At 35.8% G+C, this 16,712-nt stretch overlaps 1 protein-coding gene across 3 annotated transcripts in view; it reads left to right on the top strand.

The window, feature by feature from the left end:
* Positions 1-16,712, top strand: part of STAG2 (stromal antigen 2) — a 210,761-nt gene that overhangs the window by 118,028 nt on the left and 76,021 nt on the right. For all 3 annotated transcript variants that reach the window (XM_006862849.1, XM_006862848.1, XM_006862847.1), the window contains 7 exons: positions 4,969-5,045; positions 8,757-8,961; positions 11,650-11,801; positions 13,828-13,901; positions 15,038-15,161; positions 16,165-16,263; positions 16,356-16,435. In XM_006862849.1, the coding sequence (XP_006862911.1) occupies positions 4,969-5,045; positions 8,757-8,961; positions 11,650-11,801; positions 13,828-13,901; positions 15,038-15,161; positions 16,165-16,263; positions 16,356-16,435 (811 nt within the window). The remainder of the gene's footprint in view (positions 1-4,968; positions 5,046-8,756; positions 8,962-11,649; positions 11,802-13,827; positions 13,902-15,037; positions 15,162-16,164; positions 16,264-16,355; positions 16,436-16,712) is intronic.

Raw genomic sequence — 16,712 nt, 5'->3', positions numbered from 1 at the left:
AATTCTACTCCTTTGCCCTTTCAGTGTATTGTCCAGTTCTGATATTCTATTATTAATCGTTTGGACCTCTTTCTGTAGGTTTTGAATTATTTCCAATGCTGTATCTATCTTATTTGATTGTTTCTGTAGTGCTTTCCTGACTTCTTCCTTATTTTTCTTAACTCCATTGTGTAGTGTTTTGATACATTTTATAATCATTTTTCTGAATTGCTTCTCCGGCATATCCAAAGCCAGCCCATCTTTCAGTATGGAGTGTAGGTCTACTTCCAGCTCATTTTCCTCAGTCACTTTATCTTGTTTCTGGACATGTGCAGATATGGTCATCAGCTTCCGTTGTTTATGTGTATTCAGGGGTTATCTATCTGTGGCCTCAATACTTAGATGGGTTTGTATTTTGGTATTTTTTATGCTTTCTGATTGCCTCCAGGTAGATGTGATCAGGAAATGGGCTTCCCTTTTCACTCTTCTTTTAGGATTTAATTTTCGATTTATTTCCGTTTTTGTCTGCTTGTTCCACTCCACAATCCTAGTTGTAAATGGTTCAGGGCCGGTGTGGACCTTTTGGTTTTTTAAAAAATGTTTTATTGTGAATTATATGATAGTTTACCTGGGAGAACATTAGTTTTACATTCATTCTATTGTATCTTGTTTCATTGCCATGGTTACAATCCTCTCCATGCATTATCAACCAACCAAAGGGTATACCCTGCAAGCCTGCCCCTTACACTGCGTCCTCCCACCCCCACCCCCGGTCTTAAGCACACAGTCACTGTCCCTCTTTGGATCTAAAGTCCCCAGCTGCTCCATCGTTCCATGTCATTGTCTCTGCCTCCATGTCAGGCATCATTGCTTTCTGGGTAGGGCCCCTCTCTCGGCTCTTCTCTGATGATGGTTCCAGGGACCTCTGCTCCTAGACTGGAAAGTTAATCACTCCCTTCCTTGCTGTAAAACCTCTACCTTACACTTTGCACCCTCACAATCAGTCCTGATAACAATTATTCACTATTGTATCACAAGAGACCCATCTGCATTCCATTTCATCAACTCTGCCTAGATAGATTGGATACTACTTACTGTACTTACTGGAGATTCTGCCTTCCTCCAGGCCCCCTGGCTCTAGGTTCCCTCTTGAAAGCTTGTAATCCAGTCACTTCTTGCCTTTGTAGTCCCCACCCTACCCCCGCCCCCATTTTGGATAGCCAGTGTCCAAGTTGCCCATCCCTATCTTTGTGTGTAGGAGCAGTGGAAATGATTCTTGCTGTAAGGATTTGTTCCCTCTTTTGAGCTACTGCATCCATAGGTGTAGGTCAAGTTCATCAAATTGTATCAGATTACTCTTTTTTTTCTTCTTTCTTTTTCTGGTTGGGCTCTGATCATCCAGTCATTGAAGCCAGGTCAAGTGGGTATTATCTGCAAGTGTGGGTGTTCTTGTGCATATATGCCCTCTCTTTTATCAGCTGAACGCTTCGCTCTCCACATTGTAGGGCTTAGCTCCCCACTTCATTGCTGTTTTTCCGTCACTTCCCCTTATCGATGACGAGCGTGGTCACCAGGCCGTTTGGTTTTAATTGGAAACTGTCTCTTTAAATTTCGAGGAGATCTGTGAGCATGCATAGGAGAACCCTCCGAGGGTGGGTCTGGGGTGCCCACTAGCTCACACACCTCTATAGTCACCAGAATGGAGGTGCGCAGACAGCAAGGGACCAATGAACAGCTACCAATAGAAAAGAATGTCCACACCTTTATCTCTGCGGTTCTGCCAGGTGTCTGTGGCCGTTCTGATCCTTCCCCCGCTTGGTCTCATCCAAGATGGTGGCTCCTGGAGCAGCTGAGCATCCCGGACTAGAAAGCAATGGATTTCTTGCTTCTGCCACAAATTCCCCCAACTGTGTGCCTTCCAACCTTCTAAATATTCCTTTATATGTGGTTCAGAGTTCTGGGACCATCCCCTGAGCCTGCTTGGTCGGGTATTCTCTGTTGTTTTTCGCAGAGCTTTTTACTACACGTCCACCCGATCCACCATCTTATCTTGTTTGTTCCTTCTCAACTAACTTTTTCATTTATGAATTTCTAACAGTCTTGCTGTGTCTCCCACAACTTTACGGCAGATGACTTATCAGGAGTACTTTCCTTTTAAGGATCTCTGGTGATGCAATGATTAAATGCTCAGCTGCTAATCGAAAGGTTGGTGGTTTGAACCCACTAGCCACTGCACCAGAGGAAAAGCCTATTGATCTGCCTCTGTAAAGTTTCTTGTTTGCCTTTGAGTCTGTTCTGACTCATGGGAAATCTGTTATTTAGGGTCACTATGCACTGGAATGTACCCTAATGCATGTAACAGCAGTAGCAGCAACAGTATTCTTTTATACTCAGAGAGACCCTTTACTGTTTTTTGTTGAGTTTCTGACTGTTGTTTGGAGTGCAAAATGGGAGGGTCTTCAGAAATGGTTGTTTGTCAAAATAGATGCCCATGTTTTTTCTGAGACTTATGTATGCATCAACATGTATTTCATTGAAGGTTTCAGTTATGGAGTTATGTGTCCTTCTCTTGCTGTCTTAAGTGTATAGGACCTGGATATGGGAAGGTTTTGAAGAGAGATCCATGACTCCAAATTTGTCATACTGTTTGGTTTGTTTAAGCAATCATTTGGTCGTTTTAAGTTTGTCATAAGAATTCTTCCAGGGCATCACTAGACATAGATCTCACCTGGGAGAAAGAACATGATATAGATGTATAATCTTGGATAAATTGGTTAACTCTCTCATAACCTTAACCTTTGATTCCTCATTTGTAAAGCCTAATCATATGTGATGTGATTGACACACTACAGGCCCAATGAATGTTACCTCCTGTTTTGTCACTGTAGTGTTTGGCATGCTACTTGAGAGTTTTAAATTACATGCCTATGAGAAGGAACTAAAGTATCAGTTGTTTCTAGTTTGGAATAGGAAAGGGGCTATGAAGGTTACTTGTTTCAAATTTTTATTTATTATTTTTACCTATGAAATACATGAATATGCAAAATATAGCTCTGGTCAGTTGAAAGAAACCTCTGCTAATTATAACAATTTGTATTATATAGCTCATCTTCCTGCACCAAGACATTCTTCTTTTGTGATGCTATAGGATAAAGCACTGGACCGCAAGGTCGCTTAGAACTGCAAAGTTGGATGTTCAAACTCACGAGCCACTCCTTGGAAATGATATACAAGATCGCTACAAGTTGGAACTGACCCAGCAGCACTTAACAACAACAATATTCCTTGTGTGGTGCTGCAGGATAATGCATTGGACTGCAAGATTCAGTTTAAACCCACCAGCTGCTCCTTGGAAACCATACGGGGTTGCTAGGAGTCAGAATAGACTCAGCAACACTTAACAACAACAGTACTATATTTGGAGCCCTGGTGTGGTCCTGTAGGTTAAGAACTGTACCGTATTGAACCACAAAGTCAGCAGTTCAAACTCACTAGCCACTCCTTGGAAACCCTATACAGGTTCACTGTGAGTTGGAATGGACTCAATTACACTTAACAACATCATATTATATGGTATTAGACTGGCAAGCAAATAAATTGTCTACCAATGGAAATCATGGTTCATTATATTACAACATATACATATGTATGTGTGTATGTGTGTTGCTGGTGGTTGTATGCTGTGGAGTCGGTTCTGATTCATAGTGACCCTGTATAGGGTTTCCAAGACTATAAATCTTTACAGGAGCAGAAAGCCTCATCTTTCTCCCTTGGAGTGGAGTAACTGGTGGATTTGAACTGCTGATCATTTGGATAGCAGCCTATCTTGTACACTACCAGGGACACTGTATAGGGTTTATGAGGAGCGGCTGATGTGGTTGAACCATCGACCATGCGCTTCAATCAACTTTGCAGTCCAGCACATTAACTCACAGCACCACACCAGTACTTTTTCCTAAATATACATGTATAAATAAATATATAAAATTCTGATGCGTTCTATCAGTGTTGTTGTTGTTATGTGCCGTGGAGTTGGTTCTGACTCATAGCGACCCTGTTCAGGGTTTCAGAGGCTGTAAATCTTTACGGGAGCAAAATGCCTCATCTTTCTCCCACGGGACAGCTGATAGTTTTGAACTGCAGACGGTGAGATTAGCATCCTGATTTGTAACCACTATGCAACCAGAACTTTTTCAGTAGAAGACCGTATACATTGTATTCTTCAGTTTTCTCCTCATATTTTTCCTAGAAATCTCTTTTCTGTTGTTTGGTCTTTCTGGCTAATTTTTTACTTCTTGTGATTAAAATTCTGTATGTTCATACTAGATTCCTTTGTGAAACCACTCTTGATCTCTTGTTTTATGGTGCTTCTTCCCCCCCGCCTCCCCCTCGTAGTATTTCTTGGCATTTGGCATTGCTACTTATTTTTGGGTTATTAGTAAAGTTTGTTTTCTTTTTTATATAAAGAAAGCAGCATCTTAATTTCCAATTAGGTTATAGGCTCCTGGAGGAGTGGGAACTTCAATTTACAACTTATACTTATTTACAACCCTTTTAAAAGGATGTAAGGATATAGTTGCCTTACACGCAATGACACTACTGCTGTTGAGTCTATTCCAACTTAATATTTCTTTGATCTTCATGCATCTTAGGTTTCAATTCAAGGTTTTAAATGTTACTTTGGATTCCTTCTTACCCTTGATGACTTAACTGTTTATATTAAAGGTGTGTTAAGCCTGTATGATATTTTATAGACACAAGTAAAGTTGGTCAGAAATGGCCAAGACCAAAGAAAGATACATAGAACCATTTTCTTGTGCATATTAAGAGGTATTTGTTTGTGCTGTATTTACAAGTATTATGATAAAGATCACATGATAAGTTTATTTTTATTAGGTGACTGTAGACCTTTGTGTTAGAGACTGGTCTTAAAATTTTCTATTGTTTTCATTATACCATGTATTAACTTTTGAAACTTAAAAATTTCAGGAGTTGTCACAGCGGAAATGTTTAGACATATGCAGAACTCTGAAATAATTCGTAAAATGACTGAAGAATTTGATGAGGTAACTTATCATCCTAAATGTTTTGATAAGTTTTAAGCATGTTGATCTTCATTTATTTGTTATTAAATTCTGAGAATTAGTGCTACATGGGTAAGAACTTTTCATATCAGATTTAATCTTTCATGGCTGTGTGATCTTGTACAAGTTGTTGGCATGTTTCATAATTTATAGTTTGGGCATCATAATACTTATCTCAAGGTTATTAGGTAGATTGAATTAAGTAGTGTTTGAACATTGCTTAGTATTTTACAGTGCCTGGCACATAGTAAGAACTTGTAAAGTAAGTATTAACTATTATTATTGTCAAAAATTATAATTTCAAGAATGTTCTTTGGTGATTGCCAGGGAAGAGAGGAAAGACAAGAGTTGTTGAAAAGACTTTCCATTAATCAGTCCCCAAGTAGTTGAGAGGTAAATTATGAGTAATGGCTTTTTTTTTTTTAAAGCCTTTAGATATTGAATATTTTAATGTGAAATTTGTTACTAACAGGAAACAGCTATTTACTATAGAAATACTGAAACAAGACTTCAGAATGTTGCCTAAAATGATACATTCAAATATGTTAATGAATTTAGCTTGTTAGAAAATTTGGAAGCAAACATTTTTGGAGAGTATTAAGGCCTTGTTTTTTTCATGAGAAAACAGTTCAACTCCTAGGTAAAACATTGAACAAATTATTGTGATATGCTGATTCTCCTTTTGAAAGATATTTTGCATATTGGTTCTAATTATAGTGTTCATATTCTAAAACCCCTTCAGTTAAAGTTTCAAAATAGGAATGTAAGATTGACTTAATAAGCCCCATTAACTCAATGTTTTTGTTTATAACTTATTCATCAGAACACATCTTAAAACCGTGTTTCTAACAAAAGTGTTTTATGTTATGTAGAGACATGGACAGAGACACAGGTTTAAGTAGGTATGGGAGGAAGCGGATATGTATATATATATATCCCACTCTTCATCCCATACCCATTTAAGCCAGGTTATCTATGAATTGGAACCAACTCAACAGCACTTAACAACAATATTATGCTTTAATTACCAGAAGTTAGCAATAGCCAGGTTTTTTGTTGTTAAGTCCCGTCGATTTGGTTTTGACTCATAGCTACCCTGTTATAGAGTTTCCTAGGAGAAACTGGTGAGTTTGAACTGTTGACCTTATGGTTAGTAGCTTAATGCTTGTCTTACAGTGCCACCTCAGGACAGTTTTGTTGTTGTAGCTTAAAAATTAATTTTTAATAAGTTAAAATTATATATATTATAAAATTTGCCATTTTAATCATGTGCAATTCACTGGCAGTAATTATATTCATAATGTTGTGCAATCATCACTACTATTTATTTTCCTAAAGGTTTTCATTGCTCCAAACTGAAACTCTGTATACATTATTGTCATAACTCCTAATTCCCCCATCTCTGGCGATCTTGGTAAACTCTATTCTACTTTCTCTTTGAATTTGCCTAGTTTATATACTTAATAATAGTAGAAGAATGCATTACTTGTCTATTTGGATCTATTTATTTTCACATAGAATAATGTTTTCAAGAGTCATTCATATAGTAGGTATCAGAGTTGCATTTCTTTTTTGACTGAAGAATATTCCATAGTTAATTTGTTCATTTGGTGCTGGACACTGGGATTGTTTCTATCTTTTGGCTGTTGTGAGTAATGCTTCTACAAATATTGATTTACAACTGTGTAAGTCTCTGTTTTTAGTCCTTCCTCTTGGATATATACTTAAGTAGTAGAATTGCTGGGTCACTTGGTAATTTTGATAATACCAAAATACTGGCTGTATTATTATTCCCTTTGTAATTTTTAGCTTTATCATACAGAAATGTTTGGGAGGCTAGATGTCCCAAATCCAGAGTACTAGGTCTGGGGGGAAAAAAAAGCCATATCTCCTTTAGCACCTGTAGGCCCAGCATTCCTTGGAGATCTCCATGTGTCTCGGCATCAATTTTTCTTTGGATCTAGGAATTTCACAATGCAGGGACCTGAGGTCCATAGGACGTACTCTAATCTGGACTATGCTTTCTTGCTGGTAGTAGGTTCAGAGGAGTCTACTTTTGCAACATCTTTGTCAACACTTGTTATTTAAGACTTTTTTCATAATAGTCACTCTTCTGGGTGTACAGTGGTATTTTATGTTGGTTTTCATTTGCATTTATTGAGCATCTCTTCATGTGCTTATTGGCTACTTTATATATTATTTCTTTGCAGAAGTATCTGTTCAAGTCCTTTGCCCATATTTTTACTTGTGTTTGTCTCTTTGTTTAGATGTAAGCCTTCTTTTTATATATTCTGGCTTTTAACTCCTTGTCAGATACATGATTTTCAAATACTTTCTCCTGTTTTTTTGGGTGGATATTTACTTTTTTGGATGACATCTTTGATGCTCCAAAGTTAATTATTTTGATGCAGTCTGTTTTGAATGTCTTAATGTAAGACTTCATTGCCAAATTCAAAGTCATGATGATTTATCTGTATTTTTTCTTCAACAAATTCTGTGATACTATTTACTTGAACATTTAGATCATTGGTGTATGTCCAGTTTATTTTCATATATGTTATTAGGCCAACTGAATTCTTGTGTATATGGAAATCAAGTTGTCCCAGCTCCATTTGTTGCAGAGAATCTTGTTCAATTGAATGCCCTTTCCATTTTTGTTGAATTATCAATTGGCCAACGTTGCATGGGTTTATTTCTGGATTCTCAGTTATATGCCATGTGTCTATTATTTATTTATATACCCCGTACCATACTCTTAAGCTGCTGGTGCTTTATAGTATGCAATGGCATTTTTCATTTGTAGATTTTAATTCTTCTTGAGGAAACTGCTATTGAATGTGGGGTTTTTGAAGAATTTGGAATAAACATTCTAATTCTGTATTGTCATCTTGTTCCTTAAAAATATTTTTATAGTATATTGTTTCTAAACTTGACAATCATCATGAAACACTATATGGCTAGAACTTAATTCTTCTCTAGCATGACTTAGAAATCGTTCTAATGACAAAAGTGAATTACTGAAAATTTACTGATAAAATTACCTTTAGTCTAACTTTTTCTAGTCAGAGACCTTTTTAAAATGGGTTATATATATATATATATTTATCTTGGGGTATCATTATCTCGTTATTTATTAATACTCAATTTTATTTACCTCTTTGGAGAATGCCCCATGTTTGTACAGAAGAAAACCTGAGCACCCACCAGTCTTTAAAGGCTATATTATATAATTATATATATATAGAAAATTATAACTTGACTACTTGATGTCAAATATGTAATGGAAATACAAGTTACATCTTTTATTCAATTAAAAATCATATGTTTCAGCTATTGAGAAGAATATAATTTTATTATATTGAATCTATCATTTTGCTTTTGTTTCATATAAATTTAATAATATATTCTGGTCTTCTCAGAGTAGTGTCTAGCTTTTGTAGGCAAGTATTTTATTTTTAAACCTTGAGGTTTAGGTTTGTTACTGTCATTGTTTAATACGAATCCAGAATATCTATTTTGATTTTAAAAGTACCTCTACCACCATGACATTCGCCTGCCTAATTTGATGATTTATTGGACAACAAAGTGAAATTGAGTCCGTTCATGTGTTGGTATAGGTTACCTCAAAACCAAGTATAATTTTGTTATTTAATGTATGTTAAATGAAATTGCTATTACAAATTTTCATTTTAGGACAGTGGAGATTATCCACTTACCATGGCTGGTCCCCAGTGGAAGAAATTCAAGTCCAGTTTTTGTGAATTCATTGGTGTATTAGTACGGCAATGTCAATATAGTATCATATATGATGAGTACATGATGGATACAGTAATTTCACTTCTTACTGGATTGTCTGACTCACAAGTCAGAGCATTTCGACATACAAGCACCTTGGCAGGTCAGTATTTAGAAATATTTGCTGTGTATTGCTCTGTATTGAATAGGGAAAACGTTCACATTAAAAGAGAAAGGAAATAAGAGAGTCTCAGATTTATTTCATTTATATAGTGACAAGTAGGATATGAACCCCTTTGTCTCCTTCAGCTTATATGAATTATTTGGAATAGGATGCTATTTGCCCTTTGGAGTCTGTGAAGGCATACTATACCTAGTATATGGTGATGTTTTTGGGAAAACGGACTTGTTTTAATGAATGATTACTATGTCAGGAAAGGGAGTTGAGGCAGTCATTTTGCATTGTAATCCTCTTGACCTTATATTTTATCTCTGGTGGGATAGATAAATTCTAGTCTTCTAATCGTGCTGTAAAAATCAGATTTTCGTTCAAATGTTTCTGAATAACTTTAGGTCAGGTTGATGTCTTTGATCTTTAAATTTTAAGTAAAATGCGTCATATATTTTACCCTCACATGATCATTTCTAGGGTAGTAATTTTGGTGGTTTTGTTGATAAACTTTTGGTTTTATTCATACGAAACGTGAAGTTACTTACATTACTGAATATACATTTTTGGTTTGAGTTTGGAATTAATCAACTGGGCTTTAGTTTTTAATATAGTAAACTAAGCCTTAATTATACAATATTTTGATTCTTTCAAAAATTTTTTCTTTCTCCGTGGGGATATTTTTTAATAGTATTTTCCCAAAGAAGTAAAACGGTGCTTAAAGATGTGCAGAAGTCCGTCCTACATTTTCACAAATAAAATTCAGACAGTTTTCTTTATAGGTTTTACATTTTGTTTTTAGAACTGAAGCTAGAAAATATGACTGTTGTCTTGATTTATGAATTTAAGGTGTAAATGTTCAGTGTTAAGGATTTGATGGCTAATGTGATTTAAAGCACATAATGTTAAGGTGAATAATTTTAGATCAGAAGGATAAACTGGGTGGTTTGCTGAGGGTATGGCATAGCAAGGAGCAGAAAATTGGAAACCTCTCTTTAAGAGAGCTAGTAGCAACAAATTCAGATATAGTTCCATTTTGCTATGCTGTGGAATGCACCAGGTTTGAAAAATAGTTGGGAGATAGCTATCGAAAGAATAAATGATTCAGATATGTAAGCTGATAATTTAAATACAGGTACTAAGTTTTTTCTTTGGCTGATTAACACAGTCAGTTTGTTTTCTGGATTAAAGATTCAGTAACAGAAGGTAGGAACTCTTAGAAAGCAGTTGAACTATGGACTTTTCATCTGTGTCTGCTTTTCAGTTTAATCATTGTCTTTTTGATGACGTTTTTGTTAATTGTTACAGAATTAACCCAGATTCCTGGCAACTCCATTTGTCCTGAGTAGAACTACTCCATAAGGTTTTCTCATCTGTGACATTTCACAGATCATCAGGCCTTTCTTCCAGGGTGCTTTGGGATGGTTTTGAACTGTTAACTTTTGGCTACCTGTTGTTGTTATTAAGTGCCCTTTAGTTGGTTCCGAGTCATAGCCATACTGTATACGGTTTCAGAGGAGCATCTGATGGATTTTAGTCATATTAATATATGACAACTGATTTATAGTATAACTGTTATTTTCAGTTGCGATTAGCAGTTCATTGCTTATGCTGCAGTTAATATATGACAACTGATTTATAATATAACTGTTATTTTCAGTTGCGATTAGCAGTTCATTGCTTATGCTGCAGTGGTAGTGTAGATAACCATTTGTACCACTGAGTGTCTAAAAATTAAAGGAAAGAAAATGGTTCAACATTTTTATACATGTGATTTGCTAGAAAGTAATCAAGTTACCTTTTGTTACCAAAATAACAAATTGACTGCTATATATTAACTGATTTACTTAAAAGGTAAATCATGGACTCAGAATGATCATTATAGGGATATATATATGGTGGTGGTTATGTGCCATTGAGTAAGTTCTGACTCATAGTGACCCTGTACAGTGTTTCCGAGGCTGTAAATCTTTACGGGAGCAGAAAGCCTCATCTTTCTTCCACAGAACAACTGGTAGTTTCGAACTGCTGACCTTGCAGTTTGCAGCCCGATTTGTAACCACTACGCTACCAGAGCTCCTTATACTTAACAACATTTATATATGTACATATAGTTAAGTGCTGTCGAGTCGATTCTGACCCATAGTGACCCTGTATAGGGTTTCCAAGGAGCAGCTGGTTAGCTTGAACCACCAACCTTGCAGTTCAACGCATTAACCCACAGCTCCACACCAGGACATACAGACACTCTCTCTCTGTATATGTATGTATATGTATGTATGTATGTATATGTATGTATAAATAAATTTTGTAGCATAGTGGGGTATGACCATGAGATCAAATTACTTAGTGTGTAATCCTTGTGCAACTACTGACTATGTAATCTGAGACTTTTAAAAATCTCCCTGACCTTCAGTTTCCTCATGAATGATAGGGGGACTGTTGTGAGGATTAAGGACTAATACATGAAATATGCTAAAATAGGTAATTGACATGGTAACTATCCAATACACAACAGTTATTTTATTATTGATACCATTTTTAGCAGCTGTATTTACCTTTTCTGTTAGAAGCAGAGCAGCCCATCATGATATTTTAAATTTCTCTTAATTTGATCTTAAAAGTATAAAATTTGGCATATGTTATTCTAATTCTATCAATATTTTACCCCATTGAAAATAGCTATGAAGTTGATGACAGCTTTGGTGAATGTGGCACTAAATCTTAGCATTAATATGGATAATACACAAAGACAGTATGAAGCAGAGCGGAATAAAATGATTGGGAAACGAGCCAATGAGAGGCTAGAACTCCTGCTACAAAAGCGGAAAGAGGTAAACTTTTATAGTGACTAATTTTACTATTAATATATGACTCCTAACTTATGGTATAACTGATATTTCATCAGATAAATTATTTTTTATTGATGCTTTTATTGTGAATTTGAGGATAGTTTACATGGGAGAGCATTGGTTTTGTATTCATCCTATCATATTTCGTTTCATTGCAGTGATTACCACCCCTGCATGTATCATCATGTAACAGTATTTGCTTCTATTCCCTCCTTTTTTTAATCATTCATACAACCAGAGGGCACATTCTGCAAGGCTTCCTCTTGGCAGTCAGCACACAGCCTTTCTCTTACCTTACATCTAGAGTTCTCAGCTGCTCTATCTTTTCATGCCATCATCTCTGCTTCCATCTCTGGTGTCACTGCTTCTCTGCTTAGGGTCCCATATTCCGCTCATGCTCTTCTCCCGTAATTGTCCTAGGGTCCTCTGTTCCTGGAATGTAAGATTAACTACTCCCCTCCCTCCCTTTGTGTTATAAAACTTCTTTTACAATTGGGACAATCTCAATTGGTCATGATAACTATCACTCACTATTGAATCATACAAATCCTATCCCCATCTCCTTTCACCAGACCCATCTAGACAGATGAAAACTATTGACTGGGGATTCTACCTTCCCCGGCACACTCTGAAAATAAACTCCCTCTTGAAAACTTGTAAGCCAGTCATTTTATAGTTCGGATTCCCCAACTCCCTGCCCACCATTTTAGGTTGCTGATGTCTAAGTTCTCTGTTCCTATCAACCCTGTGTACAGAGGAGATGGCCTTAATCCTTGATGTGAACACTGATTCCCTTTCGATTGGTATTTTGACCTATTACATCCATAAGTATAAGTCAAGTTCATTAAATTGTAGCAATTTACACTGGCTTCCTTTATCAAATTTCTTTATTGTCCTCTAGTTGAGCTCTGGTCATCCAGCCATTGAAGCTAGGTCAAATGGGTACTTTCTGCAGGTTTGCGTGTTCTTGTGCAGGTTTGCGTGTTCTTGTGCATCTCCCCTCACTTCATATTGGTTGGACATTTCACTGTCAGCTCTAGCCCTCCATGGCTAGGTCAGTGTCCATGGGCTCAGGAGTGAAGCATTTTATTTTATAATTCAAATTGTTTATGTGTTTAACTTAAAATTTTAATTGAAAATCCTCTCCAGTTAATACAAGGTTCTTAGAGAAAAGTTTGAGAAAAAAATTCTATTATGTTTTTTTTTTTCTTTCTATTTTTCCATTAACTTCTTGAAGCCCCCTCACATATTTTGTGTCCATTTTGTATCTGTGTGGATTAGTAAAAAGAGAATTGGGTTTTTCGTGAGGAAAAATGAATGTGGTCTTAGCTATGTGTCCCTGTTGCAGTCTGATAAGATCTCTAAGTCTTAGTATTATTTATTTTTATTGTGAAAACCTCTGTTAACCACTCCACTTAGGAGTCCTACCAGATATATAGTGAAAACCAAGTCAAGTATTTCAGGTAGCAAGGGATACACCACAGCTGTTAATGTTTTTCCTATGTGATTATTTTTTGTTGTTATGTGCCATGGAGTCAGTTCCGACTCATAGTGACACCTTGTACAGGGTTTCCGAGGCTGTTAATATTTACAGGAGCAGAAAGCCTCATCCTTCTCCCGCCAAACAGCGGGTAGTTTCAAACTACTGTCTCTGAGGTTAGCAGCCCGATTCGTAACCACTACGCTACCAGAGCTCCTTATGTGATTACTGTTAATTGTGTGCCGTGGAGTTGGTTCCAACTCATAGCGACCCTACACAGGGTTTCTGAGGCTGTTAATCTTTACGGGAACAGACCACCTCATCTTTCTCCTGCGGTAGTTTCGAACTGCTGACCTTGCAGCGCGCAGCTCGATTCGTAACCACTACGCTACCAGAGCTCCTTTGTGTGATTACTAGTACAGTTAAAATTTGTATTTGATTATCAAAACATTAGATAAACCACATTTGCTTTTAGATGTTGTTTTGATTATCTTTCTTTACATTGAAAATAAATGATGTTTTTTTCAGCTTCAGGAAAATCAAGATGAAATAGAAAATATGATGAATGCAATATTTAAAGGAGTGTTTGTACATAGATATCGGTAAGTCAAAGCGGCTACCCTTCACCCCCATGAGTAACACAATGTAGTTTTTGTTCCCTTTAAAGTGTGGATATTCAGCTTTTTAGGCAGTATAAATCAGCAGAAAGAGTTTTAGAGGTAGATCTGGGTTAGAATGTAAGCTCTGCCAATGACTGAGATACTCTGGGCAAGTTATTTAACTATTCTCAATTCCATTTTTCCCTTCTGAAAAATGGAATCACGTGTTGGCCTTGTAGTTGACCAGCAAATGGAAGGTACTTCTTTTATTGAGTCAGCATGCACACTACTAAATGGTTTTGGATGGATTTTGTATATCTGACTCCTGGCTCTCTTTACTTCCATTTTTTGTATCACAGGGAACATTTGGATAATGTGAGAAGCTTTCTTTTGCTATTTTGAAAGGATAGAGGAAAGAAATAGGTCATTTTACCACTACTGACATGGCAGCCTTTTGTTTAAATGTTGGTCGCATTTTTGTACAGCTTTTCATTTTCTTGACTCAACTTTTACTTAGCGGGTTAATACTTCTTTTTGTAATGTCTCCTCTGTCCAAACTTACCTTATCATTTTTATTGTCATCAGTTCCTTATCATCTTATGCCTAGAGATGATTGCCGTTTACCTAAAACTTTTTTTATTGTGCTATTCCTCTGCTCAAAAACCTTCAATGACTCACCAGTACCTATCGGATGAATTTAAAATAATTTAGTCTGACATTCAAATCCCTGCTGAGCTTGGCCTCAATATTATATGTAAATAATTTTTTACTTGAAAATTATGCTGTAGTCAGGCTAGTGTGCCTGCTATCTTCTGAACATATCTTGTGCTGCAGGTATGAGCAAAGGCTGGGATATGGCATGTTTTTTTAATGTGGCAATAAGGTTGTGTTTATAGTTTTGTTCAATTTTAAGTATTTATGTGGTGACAATTATGCTTTGTGAACTAAGATTGTAAGAATTTGGGAGTTCAGGGAAGGTTCTGCTGTTCTAAATTTTAATTCCCATTAATACTTAAAAGGCAGTGGTATATACACAGTAGGTATGAATGAGGTATTTGGTGGATTTAAAAAAAAATAAATTGTTAAGTCTTGTGGTATTATAGCACTAACATGTGTAATTTTCCCCTTTGCCCATTCAGTGATGCAATAGCTGAAATACGAGCTATTTGTATTGAAGAGATTGGTATTTGGATGAAAATGTATAGTGATGCCTTTCTTAATGACAGTTATTTAAAATATGTTGGTTGGACTATGCATGATAAGGTAAGATGTGCCCTACAGACGGTTTGTCTGTCTACACGTGGGCATAACTGTATGTCTCTCCTCCATATAATGAATTATCTATATGTAGATATATTTGGGGCCACATTCTTGTAAACTTGTCTTGTTAAATTTGGTATGCATCACATGAAGTCCTCTTACACTTTTGGAATTTATGTACATCACTTATTTCTTAGTGGTGAGACATTTATTTGAGAATAAAGAGTCCTTACTGTGATATCTACTGAGTATAATACTTTAAAAAAAAAAAAAAAAAGGAATTTCAATTTTAATGGTCTCTTTATAAGCATTAGCCAGATTTTAAGTTTTAATTGATTTTGACTCTTTTTCATTATACTATTTTCCTCCTAGCCTGCCTGTCTTCATTAACTTTGAAGCTCCTTGCATAAATTTCTTCCAGTTAAACTTTTGAAAAGGAATGTTTATTTTGATGTATACAGGCATGCCTCACTTTATTGCAACTTGCACACATACTTCCGTTTTTTACTAATTGCACGTGTGTCACAACCCTGCATTGAGTAAGTCTATTGGCTCCATTTTTCCAAAGGCATGTGCTCAGTTCCAGACTGTAATAATATTTCACATTTTTTCATAATGCTATTGCACACTTAATAGACTGCGGTGGAATATAAATATAACTTTTATATGCACTGGAAACCAAAAAGTTCATGTGACTTGCTTTATTCCGATAATGATTGTAACCAAACCTGCAACAATTTCACGGTATGTCTGTAGTACTATTGCCTTTCACAGTAAGTTTTGATCTGAACATATTTTTAAAGTAAATTATCATTATTACATATAGAAGGAGCCAAGGCTAAAGGTGTTTAATCTTAAACATAAGTCTTGATTCCCATTGTTGCATAAAGATGATGTTTTCTGAAGAAACACTGTTGTGTAGAATATAGTTAAGATATTAAAGTAGGAAATATGTATATGTGTCTTGAATATTCAGGTTTTAATGTATTTTTCTTCTTTTATTTAGCAAGGTGAAGTAAGACTCAAATGTCTTACTGCTCTACAAGGGCTTTATTATAACAAAGAGCTTAATTCTAAACTGGAACTTTTTACCAGTCGGTTCAAGGTTAGTATTATTTTCAACTAACTTAAAGTTTGGAAATATTTTTTCTTGCCTTCCCTTTAAAAATATTTTACTTTCCCTCCTGTCCCCTCTAGGATAGAATTGTGTCTATGACTCTAGACAAGGAATATGATGTTGCAGTACAAGCAATAAAATTACTCACTCTTGTTTTACAGTAAGTATGCATTTGTTGCTTGTCATTAAATGTGTGGTCTACTAAGTGAGGAATTAGAGTATTAGATTAAAAACATTTAAATCTAACTTTTTTTTTAATTTAAAGGTTTTTTTTGTGGATTGAGTGAAAGTTTATAGGGCATATCATCAGTTTTACATTCAACAATTCATACATTTTGTTTCATTACAATGATTATAATCCCCTCCATGTACCATCAGTTAACAGTATTTCTCTCTATTCACCTTAGCGTTTTAAAAACAAACAAACAAACAAACAA

Source organism: Chrysochloris asiatica, unplaced genomic scaffold (genome assembly GCF_000296735.1).
Source record: "Chrysochloris asiatica unplaced genomic scaffold, ChrAsi1.0 scaffold00051, whole genome shotgun sequence".
Lineage (NCBI taxonomy): Eukaryota > Metazoa > Chordata > Mammalia > Afrosoricida > Chrysochloridae > Chrysochloris > Chrysochloris asiatica.
The sequence above is the reverse complement of the archived record's forward strand: the minus strand, read 5'-3'. Positions and strand labels throughout refer to the sequence as shown.